The sequence below is a fragment of the Pocillopora verrucosa genome, chromosome 7 (genome assembly GCF_036669915.1).
Source record: "Pocillopora verrucosa isolate sample1 chromosome 7, ASM3666991v2, whole genome shotgun sequence".
Lineage (NCBI taxonomy): Eukaryota > Metazoa > Cnidaria > Anthozoa > Scleractinia > Pocilloporidae > Pocillopora > Pocillopora verrucosa.
Genome location: NC_089318.1, coordinates 10,260,890 through 10,285,039, shown reverse-complemented (window position 1 = coordinate 10,285,039; position 24,150 = coordinate 10,260,890). Strand labels below are relative to the sequence as shown.

The window sequence follows — 24,150 nt, the reverse complement described above, 5'->3', positions numbered from 1 at the left end:
TGGCGACTCGCTTAGCGTAATATTTACAGGAGCGAAAAGTTTGTTCTTCGCAAAAACCTCTGTAAAGGCTTCAACAAATTTTGATTTATGAATTTCTAAATTTTTCTGTTTTAAAAATGCAAAACAGAAGTGAAGAGAAACAACGAAGGGTAACGGAATTTCCCCCTGTTTCATGTTAGAACAAAAAGTCATTCTTGTAAGGGCTTTTGATTAGACCAATGACTCCCTTACAATAGAATGTAGCCTCTGGGGCTCATTGGTAGCGATAAGTGTTATTCACCATTATCTCTTTGATAATTTTATCAGTCTTTCATGGCTGTTAAACGACCTAACTAACCCTTTTATGTCGGACCACAACATATAATTTCACGAGGCTGAATGATTTGTGTTGATTTTTGGAAAACACCCTGTATGGTATTCCTATTCAATCACGAGGCATATTTTCTACGGAACACACGCGGAGACTTAAACATAACTACACAAAGTGGACCCGGGTCGTAAACCCTTCATTTGATTAAAGAATCTTTCTGTTAAATTGTAAGTACTTGTTAACACAATTAAAATTGATTTACCCTTCATTTAATATTCATAGGTCCAAGCGACCCATCCCTTAAGAGGAAAATTGTTAAAGCGTTCGTAAGTCCGTCGCTGAGCTAATATACTTGAATAACCTTCAACACTGCAACTAAAAAAACATATCTAAATAACCGAAATGTGCTTTCTGGGTCATTATTGCTTTTTAATTACATTCCCTGAACATTTTCCCTTTAAACGTCAAAAGCTTAATCAGGATTTCTTGGATTTATTTCATGTTTGATAATTATTAAGACAACCATCTCGTAAGGGATACGAAATAACAAAAGGACAGTTTAATGATTAGGTAACCAAATTCAGTAGTTGAATAAAATTCACGTATCATTTGGTATACTTTATCTACATAAATAAATGAATGACTTGAAATTTATTTCAGCCTTTGGTGAAACGTTAGAGATTTCCTTTCATAAAGATTTTGATAGGAAAAAAAAGGAGATCCAGCAAACAATTTCGGGCCTGATGGAGGTGTTTCGCTGTAGTCAAAATGAAAATCATTCCATTAAGGCTGATGATCTCCATCAAAAGCACATTTCTTGTTTACAGGTCCACAACCATTCTATCGAGAAAATATTACCAAAGTTCTCAATTTTTTTTATAGAACACCTTTGGAAGAAATGATTAGGCCTTTGACATCGCTTGGCAGGTTGTTTTAATTTGTCAAGGGTATGACCAGTCCTCATGAAATATCCGTGATATTATGCATTCGAAGTTCGCAAAGACAGATTACTGAAAATTAAAATAAATTCAATTTCGTTTTTATATGAAATTTAATTCTACTTAGTGGATATCTCAGAAACTGTCCAAAAATCGAATTACTCTGATATTTTTGTGTCACGGTTTTTTTCAACAGTTTTTCTCGGTAATGTGTGAGATGAAAGTGTTTATTTGAGATGCTAGTAAGGGTGCTCTTTAGCCAAACAAAGCCGGCTTCTTTAGAAAATTGATAGAAAAACAATTCAAATTGTGACAAATTTGGTTTGTTTTTAAATCCATCATGTAAACTGATCTGTTCCCATGGTATTCTCATTTATTTTTGTAAGTGACCTGATATATCATCATTCCGCATTGAAAATACCACTATTTGATAACTTGAGTTTGTCGCGCAAGAAAAATAGTCACTCAAAGTGAAAGTACTGTCGTATAAGTTTGTTTTGTAACTTAATGTTAGAACTTTCACCTTGCAGACGCTGTTGCCGGACGTGCGGAGGTAATTTTACTCTCTGTAAATTAATTCTGTAGAAACATTCCAGTATTGTGTTTTCCAAGGTCACTGCAGCAGGTGTTCGTATCTATAGCTATTTAGACTGTCTTCTTAAACTTTCGTAAACTGTTTTTCTCCGATATGCTGGCTATTGGATAATCGACCGGTAAAGATCGCTAAACTAATTACTATTTAGATACTGACTGACTTTTTAATCCCCCAGTAAGAAATGAATAATGCTGTCGTGCTGTTTATGGAAAATAAGAGTTTTCAGTTGAGCACTGAACTAAACCTCCCAAACACTATTGCCTCACAAACACTATTGCCGAGCGTGCAAAGGCATTTTCCTTTCTGTGTTCTTTAATTCTAAAAACTGAAAAAAAAAAGTTCGCGGCGTAGGATGTTTATCCAGGTCATTAATATTTTGGCAGGCGTTCGTAACTATAGTTATTTAGACTTACTTCAGAAACCTTCGTAAACAGTTTTTCTCTCATTGGCTGGACATTGCATAATCAGTTGGTGAAAACGTTAAACCAATCAATTTGTCGGACATGACTAACTTTCGAAAACTCTCTCTAAAAAGTAAGAACTGCTGTGGCCTACGTTATGGAGAATTTGGCTTTTAAGCTGAAGAGCAATCAAGGTCTTATTAACAATAATCTCTTCAACTTCCAAGTTATCTTTCTTCACTGCGAGTGTAACCCGATCAGTTTAGTTTGGAGAGTAAGGATCAGAAGTTGCAGACATGAAGGTTATTGCAATTATTTTCCTGGTGCATTATGTCATTTTCGCAGATGCTGGAAAAGGAGCCAGCAAATACTGCAAGACAGCTGACGCAAAGTTGGATGAACTCAAGGAAATGATGGAGAATTTGAAATGTCCTTGCCCAGGTAGAATAAAAATGTAGTTTTCAAATTCATTCGTCGAATCTTTATTTGCTTCATTTTTTCAACTTTTATATCTCTTTCTATAGAAATCTGTGAAACCAAGGTTTTAAAAATCCAACAGAAGAGTTAAAAGTTTTGGGTATCCCTTTTTTTTTTATCTAGAGCCGCCTCCAGAACCACCCATGTCTTGCAAATACGGCTTTGAAGACGGGGAAAAGTAAGTAGTCATAATATCTTAATGCTTAAGCTTATACAAAAAACACTGGAAATAAAAAATATTCACATTTATGCTAATAAAAAAGTTTTTTTTTTTTGTGGATTAAGAGCGAACAAGGATTACATGCTCCAGGTGGACGAATTCACGAAACTGCCTGTTTATTGTAACATGGATGGCGCTGGTCTCGGCGACTGTGGAGGTGGAGGATGGACGCTGGTCATGAAGATTGATGGCGCAAAGGTAGTTTAAGAGTTGCCATTTCATCCACTCACATTTTCCTTGAACTGTCCTTGAAATATTTCACGTGAAATTTTTCATTAGTATATGTTAGATGCAATGATTAAGTTTCATTCCATGTCCGTTCTTGATACGCAATACAGTAATTTAGCACCATATCAAAGTGCCTCTCTAGTATGTAGCAAATATCAAACCCGAAGCATTGATTGATTTCCAAAAACTGGAGCAGCAACATGAATATCTGTTACCGGAATCATTAACAAAAATATTTATAGAAGCGTTCTCCCGCCGAAAAAAAGTCTTGTAAAAGTCACTGTAAGCTTTCAGTCTACCGTCTTCGACGGATAAGGAGATGTGATGACATGAACAATTAAAGAAAAGACTTGAATACAAAGAATGATACGTATAAATTAAAAATATCGTGATGAACATATGACAATAGTGACATAAAAAAACACACTTAGAGTGTTGAAGTTAATGCTTGTTCAAAAGGATGATGTTTTGCCCTGGGTTTGAGCAATTATCAAGGTCCTCTTATATATGACAATAATAAATGTCTGCGTATTTCAAAGGATTGTTGGAAAATACTGGTCAGCCGTCTGCAACGAAGCAGATAGAACAGAATCATTGTTGCTTAATGTTGAAAGTAGGAAAGATAATATCCAGTCTTATAACATTCATCACTTGGGTTGGACCATGTGACAACTTTATCGACAAAATTCTAAAATTTTGAGTCGCGCATTTCATGAAGTGATAGGGGGAGACATAAAATTACTTTTTGAAACACCATGAGGGCGACTTAAGAGTGCAACACGATGCAAAATTTAAGACCCTTTTATAGAATCGATCCTCGCAGCTATGAACACTACTGAACAAGTAGTTGAAAACATCAGGCCTGTACGGAATTTGAACCTATGACCAGTGCAGCGCTCTACTAACTGAGCTAGCAAGCTAACTGGGAGCTGGTCATTATGTTGGATCCAAATAAGCCTTCGAAGTGGTGAATAATGGCTGTAAACATATGAAAATCATATGAATAATGGCTGATGTTTTTCAGGCCTTTTTTAACTACTAGTTTAGTTATGTTCATAACTGCGAGGATCGATTCTATATCCCGGTTTCTTCAACCGCAGTGCGCACATATGAATTTAATATGTTTACAGCCATTATTTAAGACTCTTTTGTTTACTGTCATAGTCCACATTCAAATATGACTCACCTTTCTGGAGCGACAAGAAAGAATACGAACCCTCAAACGGGAGAAATTTGGAGGCCGGAGAGACCAAGTTGCCAACCTATTGGAGCACCTCCTTTACAAAGATCTGCCTGGGTATGAAGGTTGGTGCAGAAAGTAAGTTCATCGTTTTGAACCAGGAGGCAAGCTCACTGCACTCCCTGATAGCTGATGGCCAATATCGCCAAACCTCACTGGGCCGAGAAGCATGGAAGAATCTCATCAGTGAAGCCTCCCTACAGCAAAAATGCAACAAAGAAGGCTTCAACGTCCTAAGCGATCTTGCAAATCATTCGAAAGCACGAATTGGTATCGTAGGCAACAATGAAGATGATTGCGGAAGCAGTGATTCCCGAATCGGGTTTGGTACCGCTGGATATCCAGACGATACCAATTCGTGTGGCGATGTGGCCAAGCACGGTGGAGATAAAGGCGACAAACTTATCAAAGCCATGGGATACATCTTCGTTCAGTAGAAACAGAGGAACTTCAAGCTTTAGGGGCCGAGCTGCTAAGTATAGTTTTTAGTACATGCAAGCTAAAAAGTGTTATCGTTGAGAAAAGTAATAAAATGGATTATTGGGTGAAAGACTCTCTTCTATCTATGTCTTTAATCATTAAGAAATATTTTTCGTGGTTAACAAACCTTTATTCTGTGATGGAGAAAAAGGCGAAAAATTCATCAAATTATCCCTGTCCATGCACTCTAGCACTGCTATCACTGAAACAGAATCGGAAAGAGTATTAGAATAGGGCACTCGTTAATACAAACAAATTTCGAGGGAGGAAGCTCTCTAGAGGGCAGCGCTTATGGCAAAGAGGACGCTAAGTCGAATTAATACGGTAGTTGAAATAAGTATGACTGAATAGCCGCTTGTTTTAAATTTACAAGGACTGTGCCTGCAACATATTATCGAAGAACTCTCGAGGGGATATCGCAGAAAAATGAAGTTGTTTGTGAGGAAAAAGCATGTCTTGCTATAAACTTTGCTTATAATCACACAACATGTTGCAACTATAATTCCTTTTCTATTCTATTCACGGTTTTGCGTGAAGTTGCGCGAGGATTACGTAACTGTTCATATTTATTCCCATCAATACGCGTTTGGCTTCGTTCGCTAGTACTTGTCTATTTCATAGTTGCTTTCAATTAAGTAATTTTCATCTCCATCATCTACGTTAGTTTTAGTGAGCGTCTGAATCATTTATCAATAATTTTTTCACATGGATGCACCACAGATCGTAATTTCGTTTTCTTTTGTTTTGCATTAGTTCTATTTTGCACTTCATTATTTGTCTTTGTTTTCTGTTCCATGACACCGACACACACACTGATTAACACGCACTCTGATTAGATATCTGTGTACTCGATGTTGTGGCGTAAGAATTGGTAGTGTCTATTTACACAATGCAAAATATTGTAGGGCTATATAGCTAAAAACTCAAACCCAGGAAGCAATTATCATTGAGTCCGAACTCTGAACCGTTACCAACAAAACAAATTAGAAGTACGATGTAAATGAGGAAATTCCTCCTTAGCTTTGGCTCAACAGCTAATTAATGCTCAGAAATCAAAATGTGTCCGCTTTAAGTTCTGGTAACCACAGTTAGCTATACCATACCATTATTCATCTATTACCCATTGATTTGACCTTTCAATTATCATTTATTTCATAACCCAGCTGTTCAAACAGGATGAAGCAGTTTTTATACACTTGAAAGGTCACTTAACAACGACAGCCACAAATTTTCGGCAACATAGCTACCGGGTCTATCAGGGATCGTAGACCCAGTAAGTATTGTAAGCCTAGTGGTAGGGTACATTCTACCTCGACACAGCGGCAAAATGAGAGCGCATACTCACCGAATTTGGCGCATTCGAAGGGCTTTTCATGAATGCAGCGTAAATGAACTTTGTTGGGGGAAGAACAGAACATAGTTTTGCACTTTTCTTAGACTGCTACTGTTGAGAACCAAGTGGACTAATGATAAATTTTGTTCCTATGGAAAGGTCTAAGGGGTATGTAGCAACTTTCGACTAGAGTTCATCGTAAGCTGTTTTAAATTCATCCAGACAGCTAAAGCGGGAGAAGTCACTACGAACTTAGCCGGTAGCCATTCTTACATCTGTTACCGCAACAGTTTTTTTTTTGAGTGAGATATGTGACTGAGGAGGTTTGACAGATATTCTCTTGAAAACGACAAGCTTATCTGTTTTGTTTTGAGCTTATCCCAGCAAAATGAAAGCGAACAATGCGAAGTTTAAAAATGCCGCCATTTTGCCGTAATCTTGTTACTTCAGAAATGTTGTCGTTCCCATTTCTTTGCGCATGTAAAATTTCCCGTGCGCTAGAGGCATGCGCATTCACTTTGAGACTGTATTCGCTGTGTCGAGTTTTCTGCCTCAATTCTCCGGGCTCGTGCGCTTTTAAATGAGTTGAAAGGCTTGGAGGGAATAGGACACTTGCACGTGCGCGTCATGTTCACGGGAAAGGGGGTGATCACTCTATCAATGATCGGATGAAGTGGTGGAAACTCCCTGCAGGTCAAACAGGGATCTTGGAGTGTTGATCATGTACAGTGATCGAGAGGCTTCCATTGACTTTATTTGCGGTAAATTTATTCATCGAGCGCAGACATGTGAAACCATGTTTGAAAGTTCTGAAAACCTATCAACGGACAGTGACCTGCGAACTACGCTTTTTAGAGGAGTTTACTCAAATATGTGAATATCTCACTTCCTGTTATCCAAATTTGACGATCAGGGAGATTAAAGAGGCTGCGACTATGAATCTTTTTTCTCTGAGGACTTGCTTCCCTTGAGTAAGTAATCCAAGGGGAATCGTACTTTATTGGTTGTTTTTGAAAGCCAGCAGATAACAACTTGATTCGAAACAGCATTAAATGAACTCACTGGAGCATGAACAAGCAAATATCATTTACATATTCCCTTGAGTAAAATTTTTGGCGAAGAACCGCTCCTAACTATTACTAATTCACGACTTACAGAACTTTTTATATCTTTGATTTCTGTTTCAGAAAATTGCAGTTGCAATTAAACGAGAAATAGTTTCACATTATAGAAGGCTGCAATTACGTCAAAATCAGGATAAGAGCACAACCGTCTTTTATGAAACATCTCGGTTTCTTTATTTCCTATTGCAGTAAACGTTTAAATACGATTCACCGCTTTGGACGAACATAAAGAATACGGCCTTCCTGAAGGGAAGTCTGGCTTGGATGACCAAGAGACCAAGTTACCAACCTACTGGAACACACCCTTCACCAAGATCTGTCTCGGTATGAAGGTTGGTGAGGTCACCAAGTTCTTTGTTTTGAACCAAAAGGCAAGCTCGCTGTACGCCCTGATTGCAGATGGCAAATATCGCAAAACCTCTCTGGGTCGGGAGGGATGGAAGAAGTTGATCACTGGTTCTTCCCTGCAAAACAACTGTCAAAAGGAGGGTTTCAACGTCCTGAGTGTTAACGCCGGTTCTTCTAGGGCACCAATTGGAATCGTTGGTAACAATGGAATTGATTGCACGTCCAGCGATTCCCAAATCGGGTTTGGTACCGCTAGATACAATACCAACTCATGTGGTAACGTGGCCAAGCACGGTGGAGATATATATACTGGCGACAAATTCATCAAAGCCATGGGATATGTCTTTGTACACTAGAAACAGTTAAACTTCAAGCAGTAGGGGCCAGGCTAAGCTGTTGGCTGCTGAGCATAGTTTCTAATACATGCACGCTAAAAGGTGTCCTTGTCGAAAAAAGTAATTAAATGGATCATTGGATGAATGTACTGTTCTCTTTGTGTCTTGTATCATCTTAGATTTTTTTACCCGGTTAACAACCTTGTTCCTGCATGCCCTAATGTTTGAAAACTAAGGACAATGTTCAAGGCAATAATTTGCAGCCGAACGTATCATTTTTACAGTGTTGAAATGAAATTTGATGTAAATGAATACCTTGAGATCTTCCCGAACTGTTTCTCCACTTTGTTCGAACAGAAGCGAGTGAAGGAGGAAAAGTAGCATGCTAAGAACGATTTGATATTGCCTTCCATCTATCATCCGTAGTGTTACTAAGCAATCTACTAATGTAGACTTCGTTAAATTTGGCAATTCGTTTCATGTCTCTACAAAATCGTGGGATGTTGACTTCTTCATACTCCACTCGCCCTAACCAGGGCCTCAGATCGAGCTCATTTTGAGCGATATATATTATTTATCATTATCACAAGATTTTCACAAAATTTGAGGCTTTTTCTTATAAGATGATTAACACACTGATTTCTTGTCTAGCCGGACTAATATATATTATCCCGTTGAGGTCATTCTTTAGTATGAAATTACGTTTCTTGTTTTGCGTGAGCGCGCGCACACAGGATAAATTGATATTGGCTAACACCCTGTATTGTTTTTCTATTCATTCATGAAGAATATTTTCTGCGAAACACAAGATAAGGCGGTCTTTCATTAAAACCCATTGAAATTTAAAAAATGGTGTTTCTTTCCTGAACAGGTGTTTTCACCTATCTTTTCGAGCAGTTTCGTTTTTCTAATAGTGAAAAGCGATATCAAAGACACACATACAAAACTATGTGGTAATAATTTAATTTTTCAAGATTTGTACATACAAAACTATGTGGTAATAATTTAATTTTTCAAGATTTGTAGCCATGGCAACTCGCTTAGCGTAATTTTTACAGGAGCGAAAAGTTTGTTCTTCGCAAAAACCTCTGTAAAGGCTTTAACAAATTTTGATATATGAATTTCTAAATTTTTCGGTTTTAAAAATGCTTTTTTAACCAAAACAGAAGCGAAGAGAAACAAGGAGGGGTAATAGAACATCGGGCAAAGTCTCAAGGAATTATTATCGTGGAATTCTCTATGGAATGAAATTAATAGCAGTTTTTCAATATTCACTGAGAAAATTAGCAAAGATGACAGATCAAGTAATGAAATGTTTCTTCATGACCTCCGGCGAAAGCTTTCAACATGAGTTATCATTTTATTTCAAACGCTCTTTTCTTACTATATACCTCTGTCCATTAAATTCGCCAACCGGTGAGTGCGCATATTTTCTCGCCTTCAAATCACCCTCATCACTGAGTATCCGATCCTTATTTCTTTCGGGATTATTTCGAATTTTCCTCCCATTTTATGTGAGGAAAAAATGTCATTCTTGCAAAGGCTTTTGACTGGACCTCTAGATTGTAGCCTCTGGGGCTCATTGGTAGCGATAAGTGTTATCCAGCATTATTTCTCTGATAATTTTATCAGTCTTTCATGGCTGTAAAACGACGCTGCATCTTCATGGCTCACCTGCTGTTTTATGTCGGACCACAACATTTGCTTTCACGAGGCTGAATGATTTGTGTTGAATTTTGGAAAACACCCTGAATGGTATTCCTATTCATCACGAAGCATATTTTTTGCAGAACACACTCGGAGACTTAAACATAACTACACAAAGTGGACCCGGGTCGTAAACCCTTCATTTGATTAAAGAATCTTCCTGTTAAATTGCAAGTACCTGTTCATATACGTCCGTACAATCAACATTGATGTACCATTCATTGAATATTCATTGGTCCAAACGACCCATCCCTTAATAGAAAAAATCGTTTAAGTGTTTTGGACTTCAGCTTTTTTAAGTCCGTCGCTGAGCTAATGTGCTTGAATAACTTTCAACACCGCAACTAAAAAGCCATATCTTAAGAACCGTAAGGTGCTTTTGGGTCATTATTGCTTTTTAATTACATTCCCTTAACATTTTCTCTTTATACGTCAAAAATTTAATCAGGACTTTTTGGATTTTATTTCATGTTTGATAATTATTAAGACAACCATCTGGTGAGGGATACGAAACAACGAAAAGAACGTTTAATGATTATGTAACCACATTCAGTAGTTGAAACAAATTCACGTATCATTTGGTGTGATGTATCTATATGAATGAATGGATGGCTTAAAATTCATTTCCGCCTTTGGTGAAACGTTAGAGATTTTCATTTCGTGAAGATTTTAATGGGAAAAAAAAAGGAGATCCAGCAAACCATTTCGGGCCTGATGGAAGTGTTTCTGTGTGTGAAAATCATTTCAATACAATATTTAATAACTTTTGAAATCCATCACGTAAATAATCTGTGTCCATGCTATTCTCATTTAATTTGTAAGTGACCTGATATATCATCATTCCTCATTGAAAATACACTATTTGATAACTTGAGTCAGTTGTGCACGAAAAATAGTCACTCAAAGTGAAAGTACTATTAGGGAAGTTTGTTTTGTGACTTAATGTTGGAACTTTCACCTTGCGGACGCTGTTACTGGACATACGAAGGTAATTTTACTCTCTCTGTAAATTAATTCTGTAGAAACATTCCAGTATTGTGTTTTCCAAGGTCACTGCAGCAGGTGTTCGTATCTATAGCTATTTGGACTGTCTTCCGAAACTTTCATAAACTGTTTTTCTCCGATACGCTGGCTATTGGATAATCGACTGGTAAAGATCGCTAATCTAATTAATATTTAGATACTGACTGACTTTTTAACCCCCCAGTAAGAAGTGAATACTGATGTGGCGTTGGTTATGGAAAATGAGGGTTTTAAGTTGAGCAGCAACTAACCGAAACTAAACCTCCAAAACACTATTGCCGAACGTGCAGTAACATGTTCCTTTCTGTGTTCTTTAATTATAAAAACTAAAAAAAAAAGGTTCGCGGCGTGATATGTTTATCCATGTCATTTTGGCAGGCGTTCGTAACTATAGTTATTTAGACTTACTTCAGAAACCTTCATTAATAGTTTTTCTCTGATTGGCTGAACATTGCATAATCAGTTGGTGAAAACGTTAAACCAATCGATGTGTCGGACATGATAAACTTTTGAAAACTCTCTCTCAAATGTAAGAACTACTGTGGCTTACGTTATGGAGAATTTGGCTTTTAAGCTGAAGAGCAATCAAGGTCTTATTAACAATAATCTCTTCAACTTCCAAGTTATCTTTCTTCACTGCAAGTGTAACCCGATCAGTTTAGTTTGGAGAGTAAGGGCCAGAGGTTGATGACATGAAGGTTATTGCAATTATTTTCCTGGTGCATTACCTTATTTTCACAGATGCTGAAGAAGGAGCCAGCAAATACTGCAAGACAGCGGACGAAAAGTGGGATGAGCTCAAGGAAATGATTGAGAGTTTAAACTGTCCTTGCCCAGGTAGTTTAAAAATGTAGTTTTCAATTTAATTCGCCGAATCTTTACTTGCTTCATATTTTCAATTTTTTATCTCTTTCTATGAAAATCTGTGAAACCAAGGCTTGAAAAATCCAAAAGAAGAGTTTAAAGTTTTGGGTATCCCTTTTTTTTTTTATCTAGAGCCGCCTCCAGAACCACCCATGTCTTGCAAATACGGCTTTGAAGACGGGGAAAAGTAAGTAGTCATAATATCTTAATGCTTAAGCTTATACAAAAAACACTGGAAATAAAAAATATTCACATTTATGCTAATAACACAAATTTTTTTTTTTGTGGATCAAGAGCGAACAAGGATTACATGCTCCAGGTGGACGAATTCACGAAACTGCCTGTTTATTGTAACATGGATGGCACTGGTCTCGGCGACTGTGGAGGTGGAGGATGGACGCTGGTCATGAAGATTGATGGCGCAAAGGTAGTTTAAGAGTTGCCATTTCATCCACTCACATTGTCCTTGAACTGTCCTTGAAATATTTCACGTGAACTTTTTCATTAGTATATGTTAGATGCAATGATTAAGTTTCATTCCACATTTTCCTTGAGTGTCATTAACATATGTTAGCTGCAATGATTAAGTCAGTTGCATTCCATGTCCGTTCTTGATACACTATGTAGTAATTTAGCACCATATCAAAGTGCCTCTCTAGTATGTAGCAACTATCAAACTCAAATTGCAAATGGGCACATCTTCTGTGTGAGCAGAAAAACTGGAACAACAACATCGGATATCTGTTACCAGGATCATTAACAAAAATATTTATAGAAGAGTTCTCCGGCCAAAAAGGTCTTAATTAACGGTAAGCTTTCAGTCTACCTGCAAAGAAGCAGATAGAACAGGATAATTGTTGCTTAATTAATGCTGAAAAAAGGAAAGATAATCTCCAGTCTTATAACAATCATCACATGGGTTGGACCTTGTGACAACTTTATCGACAAAATTCTAAATTGAGTCGCGCATTTTATGAAGTGAAAGGGGAGACATAAAATTCCTTTTTGAAACAAATGCTATTCGGGGTTGCAGTTATCTATTTACTATCAGGGCGACTTAAGGGTACAACACGATGCAAAATTTAAGACTCTTTTGTTTACTTTTATAGTCCACATTCAAATATGACTCACCTTTCTGGAGCGACAAGAAAGAATACGAACCCTCAAACGGGAGAAATTTGGACGCCGGAGAGACCAAGTTGCCAACCTATTGGAGCACCTCCTTTACAAAGATCTGCCTGGGTATGAAGGTTGGTGCAGAAAGTAAGTTCATCGTTTTGAACCAGGAGGCAAGCTCACTGCACTCCCTGATAGCTGATGGCCAATATCGCCAAACCTCACTGGGCCGAGAAGCATGGAAGAATCTCATCAGTGAAGCCTCCCTACAGCAAAAATGCAACAAAGAAGGCTTCAACGTCGTGAGCGATGTGCCAAATTTTTCGAAAGCACGAATTGGTATCGTGGGCAACAATGAAAACGCTTGCACGACCAGTGATTCCCGAATCGGATTTGGTACCGCTGGATATCCAGACGATACCAATTCGTGTGGCAACGAGGCCAAGCACGGTGGAGATAAAGGCGACAAATCCACCGAAGCCATGGGATACATCTTTGTTCAGTAGAAACAGTGGAACTTCAAGCATTGGGGGCTGGGCTAAGGTACTTGCTGCTAAACATAGTTTTAGTACATGCAGACTAAAAAGTGTTATTGGTGTAAAAAAGTAATAATTAAAAATGGATTATTGGGTGAAAGACTCTCTTCTATGTCTTTTATCATCTTGAAATATTTTTCAGTGGTTAACAAACCTGTATTCTGTGATGGAGAAAAAGGCGAAAAATTCATCAAATTCTCACTGTCCATGCACTCTAGCACTGCTATCACTGAAACAGAATCGGGACGAGTATTAGAATAGGGGCGCTTGTGAACAAAAACAAAATTCGAAGGGGGGGGAAGCTTATAGAGGGAAGCACTTATGCGAAAGAGGACGCTAAGTCGAAATAATACGCTAGTTGAAATAAGTATGACTGAATAGCCGCTTGTTTTAAATTTACAAGGACTTTGCCTGCAACATATTATCGAAGAACTCTCGAGGGGGCATCTCGGAGAAGTGAAGTTGTTTGTGAGGAAAAAACATGTCTAGCTATAAACCTTGCTTCTCATCACACAACGTGTTGCAGCTAGATTTCCCTTTCTATTCTATTAACGGTTTTGTGTGAAGTTGCGCGAGGATTACGTAGCTGTTCATATTTATCCTAATCAATATGCGTTTGGTTTCGTTCGTTCGCTGTAACTCAGTTATTCAAGAAGAACGAAGTTGTTTTTATACACTTGAAAGGTCAGTTAACAACGATAGCCACACATTTTCGGTAACATGGCTACCTGGTCTACCAGGGATCGTAGACCCAGTAAGTATTACAAGCCTAGTGGCAGGGTACATTCTACCTCGACACAGCGGCAAAATGAGAGCGCATGCTAACCAAATTTGGCGCGTTCAAGGGGCTTTTCATGAATGCAGCGTAAATGAACTTTGTTGGGGGAAGATCAGAACGTCGTTTTGCGCTTTTCTTAGACTATTGCTGTTGAGAACCAAGTGAACTAATGATAAATTTTGTTCCTATGGAAAGGTCTAAAGGGTATGTAGCAACTTTTAACCATAATTCATTGTAAGCTGTTTTAACTTCAGCCAGATAGCTAAAGCGGGAGAAGTCACTACGAACTTAGCCAGTAGCCATTCTTACATCTGTTACCGCAACATTTTTTTTTTGAGTGAGATGTGTCACTGAGGATGTTTGAAAGAAATTTTCCTGAAAACGGCAAGCTTATCTGTTTTGTTTTGAGCTTATCCCAGCAAAATGAAAGCGAACAATGCGAAGTTTTAAAATGCCGCCAATTTGCGTAATCTTCACTTCAGAAATGTTGACGTTCCAATTTCTTTGCGCATGTAAAATTTGCCGTGCGCTAGAACCATGCGCATTCACTTTGAAGCTGTATTCGCTGTGTCGAGTTTTCTGCCTCAATTCTCCTGGCTCGTGCGCCTTTGAATGAGTTGAAAGGCTTGAAAGGAATAGGAAACTCACACGTGCGCGCCATATTCGCGGGGAAAAGAGTGATCACTCTATTAATCGGATGAAGTGGTGGAAATTCTTCGCAGGTCAAACAGGGATCTTGGAGTGTTGATCATGTACAGTGATCGAGAACCTTCATTGACCTTATTAGCGGTAAATATATTCATCGAGCGCGGACATGTGAAACCATGTTTGAAAGTTCTGAAAACCTGTCAACGGACAGTGACCTGCGACTTTGAACTTCGGGTAAGTAACGTCAGCCCAGATGATGTCATTATATCTTTTTCGTGTAATTGCTGAACAAAGTAGATTTTTTTAGGTCTTATCTAGACTTACTGAGCCTTAATGGCATATTACTGACTTTCAAATTAAGGGGTTTTACGCTTTTTAGAGGGGTTTACCCAAATATGTGAATATTTCACTTCCTGTTATCCAAATTTAACGATCAGGGAGATGAAAGAGGCTGCGTTAATGAACCTTTTTTCTCTCAGAACTCGCCTCCCTAAAGTAAGTAATCCAAGGGGAATCGTACTTTACTGGTTGTTTTCGAAAGCCAGCAAAAAACAACTTGATTCGAAACAGCAAATGTCATTTACATATTCCCATGCAATCCAGTCCTTCTCTTTTTCATAAGCAAACACGAGGTACTCCTTAAGCTCAGCTAGCTTCCCTCATACATACCTATACACTCCCATAAGCACAACATTAGCAGAACAATGAGCGCTTTAACTTACTTACATCAGGACTTCGGCGGTACTTTCCCGATTAAAAGAAAAGCTAAACAGCCTTGCGTTTATTACTACACTACTACACTTTGTTATCGGTCGTGGTTGTTAGGGGCTAATATGTGACATCATAACTATATGTGATATCATTTACCAAAATGGCGGCTCAGCATGAAACATCTCAAATCAACTAAAAGAATTTTAAGTCTTTTCCGCTGGAAATTTCAGCAACTACTTGTGGTGCTGTTCGCTTTTCTTCAATTTGGAATTAACTTAGTTTTGATTTATTTGAAAACAGGTGCCAGAAGGCTGACCTTCATGTAAATCAGCAATTTTCTGTTGCACCTTGTTTTTGATGTTAAAGGTAATTTTTGGTTTAAGAGTCGTTTAGATGCACATACCTTTGATACATTGAGTGAGCAGCTTTCGAAAGATCAAAATACAGTTAGATCTGTTTGCCTTGCGGTTGCACTCCTGATAGGTGCATGGGCATATGCAAACTCTGATCAGCAGTTGTTTCTTGACGCCGTTGGTAACTTCTTTTTTACGTCCATGTTCTTTGATACTCATTCTGTCTCACTACGGCAACAACTGGGTGAGACGACGTCTAAGCAATATGAAATACCATGGTCATCTCATGAAATGTCTCTTTTAGCGAGTTAAATCTACCTGAAGACCAGAGATATTTGAATAAGTACCGTTTTTATATATATATATTCATCAGTAGTTAAGAGAGAGTATCCATAAAAGCGGTCCGGCCAATCTGGCTAAGAAAATAGATTTCGCATATTTCCTGTATACTGAAAGACTTTGATTTAACTGGGTTTGGTGTTTGTTTCATAGAGGCGTGACATTTTTCGTAAAATCGACCAATGTTACCTTAAATTTGAGCCTCGATGTCGGTCGCCACGAATGTTCGCTGAGGTGATCAGAAAATCTCTCATAACTGTATAAATTTAAAAGATCCGATCAAGCGGATTGTGGTTTTATTATTAGGACATCAAAGTCTCAGTATACAGGAAATAAGAGAAATCTATTTTTTAGCCAGATCGACCGGACCGCTTTTATGGATACTCTCTCTTAAGTTTCAATTTCGATTTTTGCTAAGAAATTGGCGCGGTGTCATAATAAGAGTTCTCAAGACATTATAACCTTTTGGAGCCCCTCATTACGAAAAATATATTTTAAGCCGGTAAGAGAGAAAGTAATACTTAGAAAAGGGGGATTATGACGCATTTTGAAAACAACCCTGATTTTTAAGGCAACTCAGGAGATGTAACCTTGATTTCAAGTCAACCTTGAAATCAACCTTTATTTCAAAAACATTTCTTGCACATTTTGGAGACAACCTTGATTTCAAGGCAACTTGAATCTTTCACAGGTAAAAATATTCACTATGTCTCACTCGTGAGTTCTGAAGAAGGTGTGAATATTATCATCTCCAGTGATCCTCTTGAACGATTCATTTGAATGATTCTCTTGTCGCGTCATCGGGGTGTTGAGTGTTTGGGTGAAGATTTCATGATTGTGGCTTCTTATCGTATGGTTTTCTTGAGATTTTCATACGACAGGATCGGCATTAATATAGTATCTTCTCAAAAAGAAGTCATGTTGTGCCTTGATTTGTTCTTCTGTCAAAATTGTATCTTTGTAAATGAGAAGAGTATAACAGTCTGAGTTCAGTCCTTCATGAAAACGATCTCTAAGTTTTTCTCCGGTGTTTCCCTATACAAAACCATAAGAAGTTGAATTTCGTGCAGTAAAGTTGAAAAGTTTTTTTCCGTTACACCAGAAAGAAGAAGTGTTTATCGCAGAATCTGCCAATATTCCATTCAGTGGCAACTGACAATTTTTCCATCCTCCTTCTGTCGGGTTTGCTTTTGTCTTAAATCTTGCTGAAGGTGCTACATCGATTAATTTACCTTCTAATCCTGTTTCATGATTTCAGTTACTACCAAAACTCATGAAATAGAGTCACTTGAACATTCCTTCTCGCAGAGACCCATAGATTCTACAACGTGTCATTTGCGGGCCGGCCATACGCGTGCAAATTGTGTTAATGAATGCTGTACTACAGCGCGCCTATATGGAGATATAAAAAGTCATCTGGAGGAGAAACGACAAATCAAGGACTTAAAGACTGATCTCCAGCTTCTAAAATCAAAACACAAAAGGCTAAAGGAGGAACGTGATAGTCTGCTTTAAAACATGCAGTCCAGTAAGCGTGCATATTCTCAACGTATTCTCAGATGTTTAATTAACAGCGACAAGGAGAAGTATATTTCTTATCTGAATGGCCGAGAGGTAATGGACTGGACGGCAATCAACACAGACGCCAAAAATCGAGAAGATTTGCTATGGGGCTGTTCCCAGGGCAAACAACGACCTCCAAGAACCAATTCGAAAACACAATTCACAAGAGAAGTTCTCGTCGTTGACACTGGGCTCAAGTAGCAGATCCAATATGGTTAAAGAACTCTGGGCGAAGAATGGGGTCACCTTTCCGGGAACTGGTCCCATATGCCCGCCTTCGAGATATTCGATACCTGTGCCTCAGACACCAGAGGAAGGACACTAAAGGCCCCATGCGCTAGCACTAACGATGCGTCCGAAGAAGATGCGTTGTCTCTTCTTGCAAGTGCAGCGAATTTGTCGTCTGATAATTCAACAGAGTATTAAATAAATTGACAATTATTTTGACTCAGATAACAAGAGACAGTCGTCTGACATTCAGGCCACGAGAATTTTAAATCTCAGCCGTTGTTAAAGTTACATGTAATTGCACGTTTGTTTTAAAAGAAAATGTTCTTGAAATCGAAAAATAGCAAAGAAAATAAGTTGTCACTTCCAGCAAGTAAGTGTTAGTTATTTTCATTGAGACAACTTGATTCTTGAAAATTATAATTTTAAACTAATTGCAGGTTTGCATCAGTTGCACGTTTCCGTTTCCTTAAATCAAGAAAAGTACATGTTACTGTGTTGACTTTGAACGATTTCAGGCCTGCGATTCTAGCCAAACCCGGGATTTGTGTTTAAAGGAAAAGAGAAGTTTGACAGCGAGTTGCTAATGATAGAACCATGAGAACTAATTTAATTTCAATATTTTGTCTTTACTTGCAACGTAACTATACTTAAACTGAAATATTTGTAGTTTACCAAATAAAAGATGGTTTGCGTTTTGTAAGAAAAACTTAAATCGCTGCTTGAGGTATGTAAGATTAAAAACGCGCTATAGGTTATAATTTCTGTGGAGAAACCCTTCAGATTTACAATCAGCGCTTACCAAAACAACAACAAATGAATAAAATCTAGTAACTGTGCAATATCCAACTGGAACTCGACTTTGGGGGTGATAATTTGGTTTGGACTCCAGAGTATAAGCAGGGCATACAACTATTAATACGGGATACAGTGTTGATGAAATAAAATATCCGCCTGCTTACAATTTGATTTCGGATCACTTTTTAAAAATGGAAAACTGGCATTTAGCCAAAAGAACTAATATTTACATTCTAAAGTATCCAACTTGATCATAAAAACCTCGTAAATCACCGGCAGACATCTCTTGAAGTGCACGGTAAATAGCTACATCAACGTTAAATCTGAGAAGATCACGATATTCATACCTATGTAACACAGTTTTAATTTTGTGAGAAATTAACCAATTAGTGAATATACTGGAAGGTATATGAGAGTTACTCCAAAACTGTCCAACCATTCAGCTAATGCTTGTCCTCCATCAAAACGGTGCAAGGTAGCATTATCAACCACAACGATATCTCCATATTCGAGGATTGCGTTCCCGTTAGGCTGCGTGAATTGGCTTGCCTCATGGAAGAAATTAAAAAACTCTACTGTGTTGCTTGCCCCATTAAGGGTATTGGCGTACATTACTCCATTAAGTACGCTCAAAAAGTTAGGCGTCACATTTGGCGTTTGTGTGATCCTCGTTATTTCTGTAGAAGGTTGTCCTTTCATCGAGTGTCCGTACTTCGGGTTGGCGCAATCTGGCAATTTGAAACCAGCTTCATCGAAAAACTTAACGCGAAAAGGATCCGCAGTAGTCATGAAATTGATGTAGCTTTGGCAATAAGCGATGTTATCGGGGGTGAATTTTTCGCCCGCTAGTCTAATCATCTTTTTTCAAAAGTCATTTTCCCTTCAGGTAAGCGCGTCTCGGACAGCTGAGGCCTATGGCAGAAATAGAAGCTGTTGGCGTGTGGAGTGCGCCCTCGATATTTTGCTTTAATCTCCCTGATAAGTTATCAAAGGTCTACATTTTATCAGCTACATGAACCAAATCTAGTTCTGGCTCCTCTAGACGTTTTCGGTTGCACCCTACCCACACAGTATTGACGAGGAAGAGTTTCTCCCGTTTGAACAAAAGGTCTGTCCTATACGCTTTCGAAAACTGTAACACGGCTCACTTCGTACTTTGACCCCATTGCTAACCTCAGAAACTTCGGTTAGAAACTACTGTTTGAAACATCGCACACCTCCACGATCATAATATCTTTTTTTTTTTTGTTGTTATTTATTATCAATAATCGATGGTTGACCTCATGTCTTGTCCAATTGATTTCCCCCCGCTGTGAAAAGTTCTTCAGTAGGCAGTTCCTTATTCTGCCCCCCAATTTGCTGCTAAAGTTTCTGGCCGCCAAAAGAAACAGACATGTCACGGATTGACAAATCTGCGGCCGCTCCAAATGGTTACGTGAGCAAGCCCAAAATTAAAATTCGATCGCATCTTTTTTTCTGGGCGTTGCTAATAGTTTAGTGATTTCGGCAGAATCTCTACCAGTTTCCTTGAATTGATTCATCGGGATTAGCTAAGATCTGTTGAGAAACTCGTTTTTATTAGTTTTTTTCAAATCCACGAATTTCTTCCGAAGGCAGCTCAATGGACCAATCTGAAGCTCCTCTCCGACGAAACCACGCTTTGGTCCATCTTTCAGATGGTAGAGAACGGGCTCATTCTTATTGACAAGTGTTCTATCGATATTGAAGATCTTCAGAGACCACACGAGATCTGTGGTTGATCTCTTACCCTCTTTCATCTCTTGACATATATTGGAAAGTGGGAGGCATTCATCAAAGTTCGATTGAATAGCTCAACGATTCCCTGATCTCTGTGAACGTTCACATTCCCTCTTCTTATCCTTATATCATGCTTTCTTCCCTCTTGTGATATCACCCATGACTTCGCGCCCAGGATCAACTTGAAGAACTTTCGGCCACCTCAGTGGTCCACGGTCATAGATTGTCTGAAAGCCTGTGACCTTAGAAGAAGCTTTTTGAGGTGAGAGGTTCGGCAGCTTGAAATCTGCTTGCAGTAACTGTCAATGCGTACTATAGACTTTCGGAGACCTTGCGGTCGCCTTTTCAGGAGGATGAGAAGAAGATCAGCTTGATGAACTGCAGTTGAACCTTCAGTTAAAACGGTGGTCTCGGGATATGCCTTCGGAGCCAGCAAATATATCTGCCAGATGGCCTGTTCATCAGCCCCAAAGCTTTGCAATGTCCGTAGAAACTCCGGCTTCTTTAGCCAATTTCTTCACAGCTGGCAATCCCTCCAAAAAGCCTTTAGGACATAATAAACCCTTGAAAGTTTTCTTTCCATTTTATTATAGTTTACAGGAACGACTGGCAGCCAATCTCAAAGCACAAGTCATTTCTCCGACGTAGATCATTTCACCTTGCTTTTGTTGAACACTTCGCTTGTAGAAGCTGGAAATTTGTGGTTCTCTCAGATCAAGCTCTTGATTGTGCACCTTTTTTGTGCAGCTTCATAGTCTAATCTGTGTCCATCAAATTCTGTTCTGCCTGCTCCTTCTCTCTGTCATTAGTTGTAATCCAATCGAGGGGCTTTGTTCGATTTTCTTGATACTTCCTTCTCATGGCCGCTCGGTACTTCTCACACGAAGATCGATCATGCCTCTTCTTCCCTTCTTGAACACTTTTAAGCATTCCCAATGATTGCGCAGACTACTGATCACTTAATTGCATTCATTGTAAGTCGGCTAGCATTTTCAAGATGGAATTTTTTTCTTCAAGATAACGTTTTTTCCGCGTAGTTCATGAGATTTGAACTCGGATCAGAAGTCATCGGTTCCTTGATGACTTTCTTTGCAACCCAGCCGAATTCCGGCAACCAATCCCAGTCGAGATAGCTGAATCGTCAATGTTTTAACAAGAATTATTATGAAACATTTAATTTGGTAAACAGAAAAAAATCAATTCATTGACGTTACTCTTTACTCTACAGGAAGCCCTGAAAGGGCAGGCAAGCCTCAAAGAAGCACTGCAAGCCTTTGGCCGGGCCCCGTTGGGGCATGCCGCGGAGTGGTAAGCCTTGAAGAGGTAATTTGTGCTTGTGTGTTTTGCTGCGTTTACTTCGCTGTGCTTGAGCCTGTGGTTTTGGTTTATTAATGAACTCTTTTGTTTTATAGTACGGTCCAGCCAGTGAGAGAACGACATTTGCTACTGAAAGAATTTGAGTGGGTGAGAATGATGATAATGTTTCTGGTTGTAATCCTGCCCCCTCGGGGCTTGGATCCTTCGAGTCTTAGGTTGCTTTGAACCTCCTCTCTTCTTCTTTTCCTCTCTCACTTTTCTGTTGTGTTCAGAAAATTTTTTGGCAGCTGTGACACGCCCTGGGTCTCTAATTGGTTTTGTCTTATTTTTATCATTTGAAGTCACCTTTTAAGCCTCCACGAGGCGCGGCCGAAGGTTAGCCCCTGCGGGCCCTGGCTGAAGGCTAGCTGGTGCTTCTTCAGTCTTAGGTTCTTTGTCATCCATTTTATTTGTTGATACATAATCTTAAGTTCCTATTCAAGTTCTTACGCAAGTATTTGCTGGTTCAGCTTCGAGAATACTCGCAACATCTTTGATTACTGCAGCTTCGCTGCCCGGTCGAAGGCTTTCTTTTTCATTCATACCCCATTTATATGTTAAATTTCAAAATTTATACTGAAAGGATGACGAATGCATTTGTGTGAAATATTATCAGGATGAATATTTTTTAGTGATTTAATTGATTAAAGTTGATATCTTGTCTTCTCTTATTATTCTCTTATCATCGTTGGCACTCAAAGCTATCTTGTTTATCGTCTTAGTGGCGACCTCATGCTTATGTGATCTGACAACATTCATTTTCCTCATTTGCATGTTTCTGCGGAATAAGCACTCCTTGTAGTCTTCGTGAGTTATATTCTCCTTATTACAACCTTCTCAATCCCTTTACACTTTTTCTCCTCCTTTCCCTCACCCATCTTGTAGCCGTGGAGTTGCGCTCTCGATCCAAAATAGTATTCAATGATCTTTCTACCAGCTTCATCCTTCATCATTCCCACGACCTTCTTATTTTTTCCAGTTGGGATCATTGATAAGTGATTTCAGGGGAATTGTTTATGTGAAACTTATCTTCAACATCACCGTTAATATCTTTGTAGAAATCTTTAATTTCAATCTCATACATCAAGCTGTCAGCATTTGTGAAGAGGAGCTTGGCCGAAGGCTTTGCACGATCTCCATATTACTTCTTGATATAGTTTTAGTGGATTCATATATCAGTCTTGCTGATATCGAGGATGCTCATTCCACAATATACTGGCTTATCGAACACCAACTTAGTTCGCTTCATGTGAATTGCAATGAGGTTTTCAACAAATATTGTCAAATGTTTGAAGTTTGGTTTTACTGCAAGCCTCTGTGCTTTCTTGCGGTTGTTGACTAATCTCACATCCACACGATTCCTGATGTTTTCCATAGTTTTTCCTTAGACAAAGCTGTTCATCACCCTAAAAAACTCTCTCTCGAATTCATTTTTTGCAATCGCGCGCAGCTTCGTGTTTAGCTCAATATATTTTTTCAGCCAAGGCTCTTTTTTAAAGCTTATTACCCTCTTAATCATTTTTATCCTCAAACCAAGGTCTAAATAATGTTTGAGGTTCTTAAAATGCATGACATGCTTCTCCTTATTATTTAGATTAGGAATCAGCTTCTCTACTTTATTTATCATAAGCCTCTCAGAAGCAAGTGTATAGTAATTATGCAAGTCAAGAAGCTCTTTGCGATACTCAAGATCTAATTCAAGAATGCAGGGAATATTTCTCCAGTTTTGAAAGTCAGTCAAGCCTTCGGCCGGGCAGCTACGCTGCATCCACTCGAAACCTCTAACAGCAAGAGGCTGAAACATTTGTACATGTGCTTTTCCTCATTATTTGGAATAAAGTGTATTGCGACCCGGCCGAAGGCTTACCGAGGTCTTTAACGAATAAATGAGAGTCATAACCAGACAAGTTTTGAAGGATGATGGGAGTGAATTTTGGCTTCTTGAATTGTAGGTTGCATATGTCGTGAGCTACTCCACGATACCTCCCTGTAAAATGGTAGGGGTCTCTCACTTCTTCTCATTGTTAAGTGAACCCTTGCAAATCCAGAAGTGCGCAACATTGTTGAAATCACGCCTGCCTTCATCGCTTAGGACCATCTTGTTTTTTAAGTTAAATTCCTCATGAATATTTTTGATGTTCTCCTTAAGCATTTCAATAAAAATCTGAGCAACATCGTCATCCTCTCTGTTTACCCTATGGATGACTGGCTTTTGAGAATAAAGCTTATCATCGAAGCAGACGATGTGATAGCGTAGCCCACATGGTTTTTGTTTTGATACTGATTTGTGAAACTCATATCACTGCTTGGCTCACAACCACCGATAGCTTCAGTAGAAGACTC

At 38.7% G+C, this 24,150-nt stretch overlaps 2 protein-coding genes and 2 pseudogenes across 2 annotated transcripts; 3 read left to right on the top strand and 1 right to left on the bottom strand.

Moving 5' to 3' along the window:
• Positions 1-2,491: 2,491 nt before the first annotated feature.
• Positions 2,492-4,959, top strand: LOC131771013 (uncharacterized skeletal organic matrix protein 5-like). Its single transcript, XM_059086763.2, has 4 exons — positions 2,492-2,685; positions 2,845-2,899; positions 3,007-3,139; positions 4,334-4,959. The coding sequence occupies exons 1-4, from the start codon at positions 2,541-2,543 to the stop codon at positions 4,844-4,846; spliced, it is 846 nt and encodes a 281-aa protein (XP_058942746.2). The 5' UTR covers positions 2,492-2,540; the 3' UTR covers positions 4,847-4,959.
• Positions 4,960-7,541: 2,582 nt separating this feature from the next.
• On the top strand, positions 7,542-8,050 carry LOC136282495 (uncharacterized skeletal organic matrix protein 5-like; annotated as a pseudogene).
• A 3,357-nt stretch (positions 8,051-11,407) lies between these two features.
• LOC131771012 (uncharacterized skeletal organic matrix protein 5-like) lies at positions 11,408-13,375 on the top strand. The gene is made up of 4 exons (XM_059086762.2): positions 11,408-11,596; positions 11,756-11,810; positions 11,918-12,050; positions 12,733-13,375. Exons 1-4 carry the CDS (start codon positions 11,452-11,454, stop codon positions 13,243-13,245), a joined length of 846 nt encoding a protein of 281 aa, XP_058942745.2. The 5' UTR covers positions 11,408-11,451; the 3' UTR covers positions 13,246-13,375.
• Positions 13,376-22,443: 9,068 nt separating this feature from the next.
• On the bottom strand, positions 22,444-23,011 carry LOC136282494 (uncharacterized; annotated as a pseudogene).
• Positions 23,012-24,150: the final 1,139 nt, after the last annotated feature.

Excerpts from the sequence above, each read along its gene's own strand:
- LOC131771013 (XM_059086763.2), top strand. The coding sequence starts at position 2,541 with ATGAAGGTTATTGCAATTATTTTCCTGGTGCATTATGTCATTTTCGCA. Across the intron at positions 2,686-2,844 it reads TTTGAAATGTCCTTGCCCAG|AGCCGCCTCCAGAACCACCC; the intron begins GTAGAATAAAAA and ends TTTTTTATCTAG. Across the intron at positions 3,140-4,333 it reads TGAAGATTGATGGCGCAAAG|TCCACATTCAAATATGACTC; the intron begins GTAGTTTAAGAG and ends TTACTGTCATAG.
- LOC131771012 (XM_059086762.2), top strand. The coding sequence starts at position 11,452 with ATGAAGGTTATTGCAATTATTTTCCTGGTGCATTACCTTATTTTCACA. Across the intron at positions 11,811-11,917 it reads GGCTTTGAAGACGGGGAAAA|AGCGAACAAGGATTACATGC; the intron begins GTAAGTAGTCAT and ends TTGTGGATCAAG. Across the intron at positions 12,051-12,732 it reads TGAAGATTGATGGCGCAAAG|TCCACATTCAAATATGACTC; the intron begins GTAGTTTAAGAG and ends TTACTTTTATAG.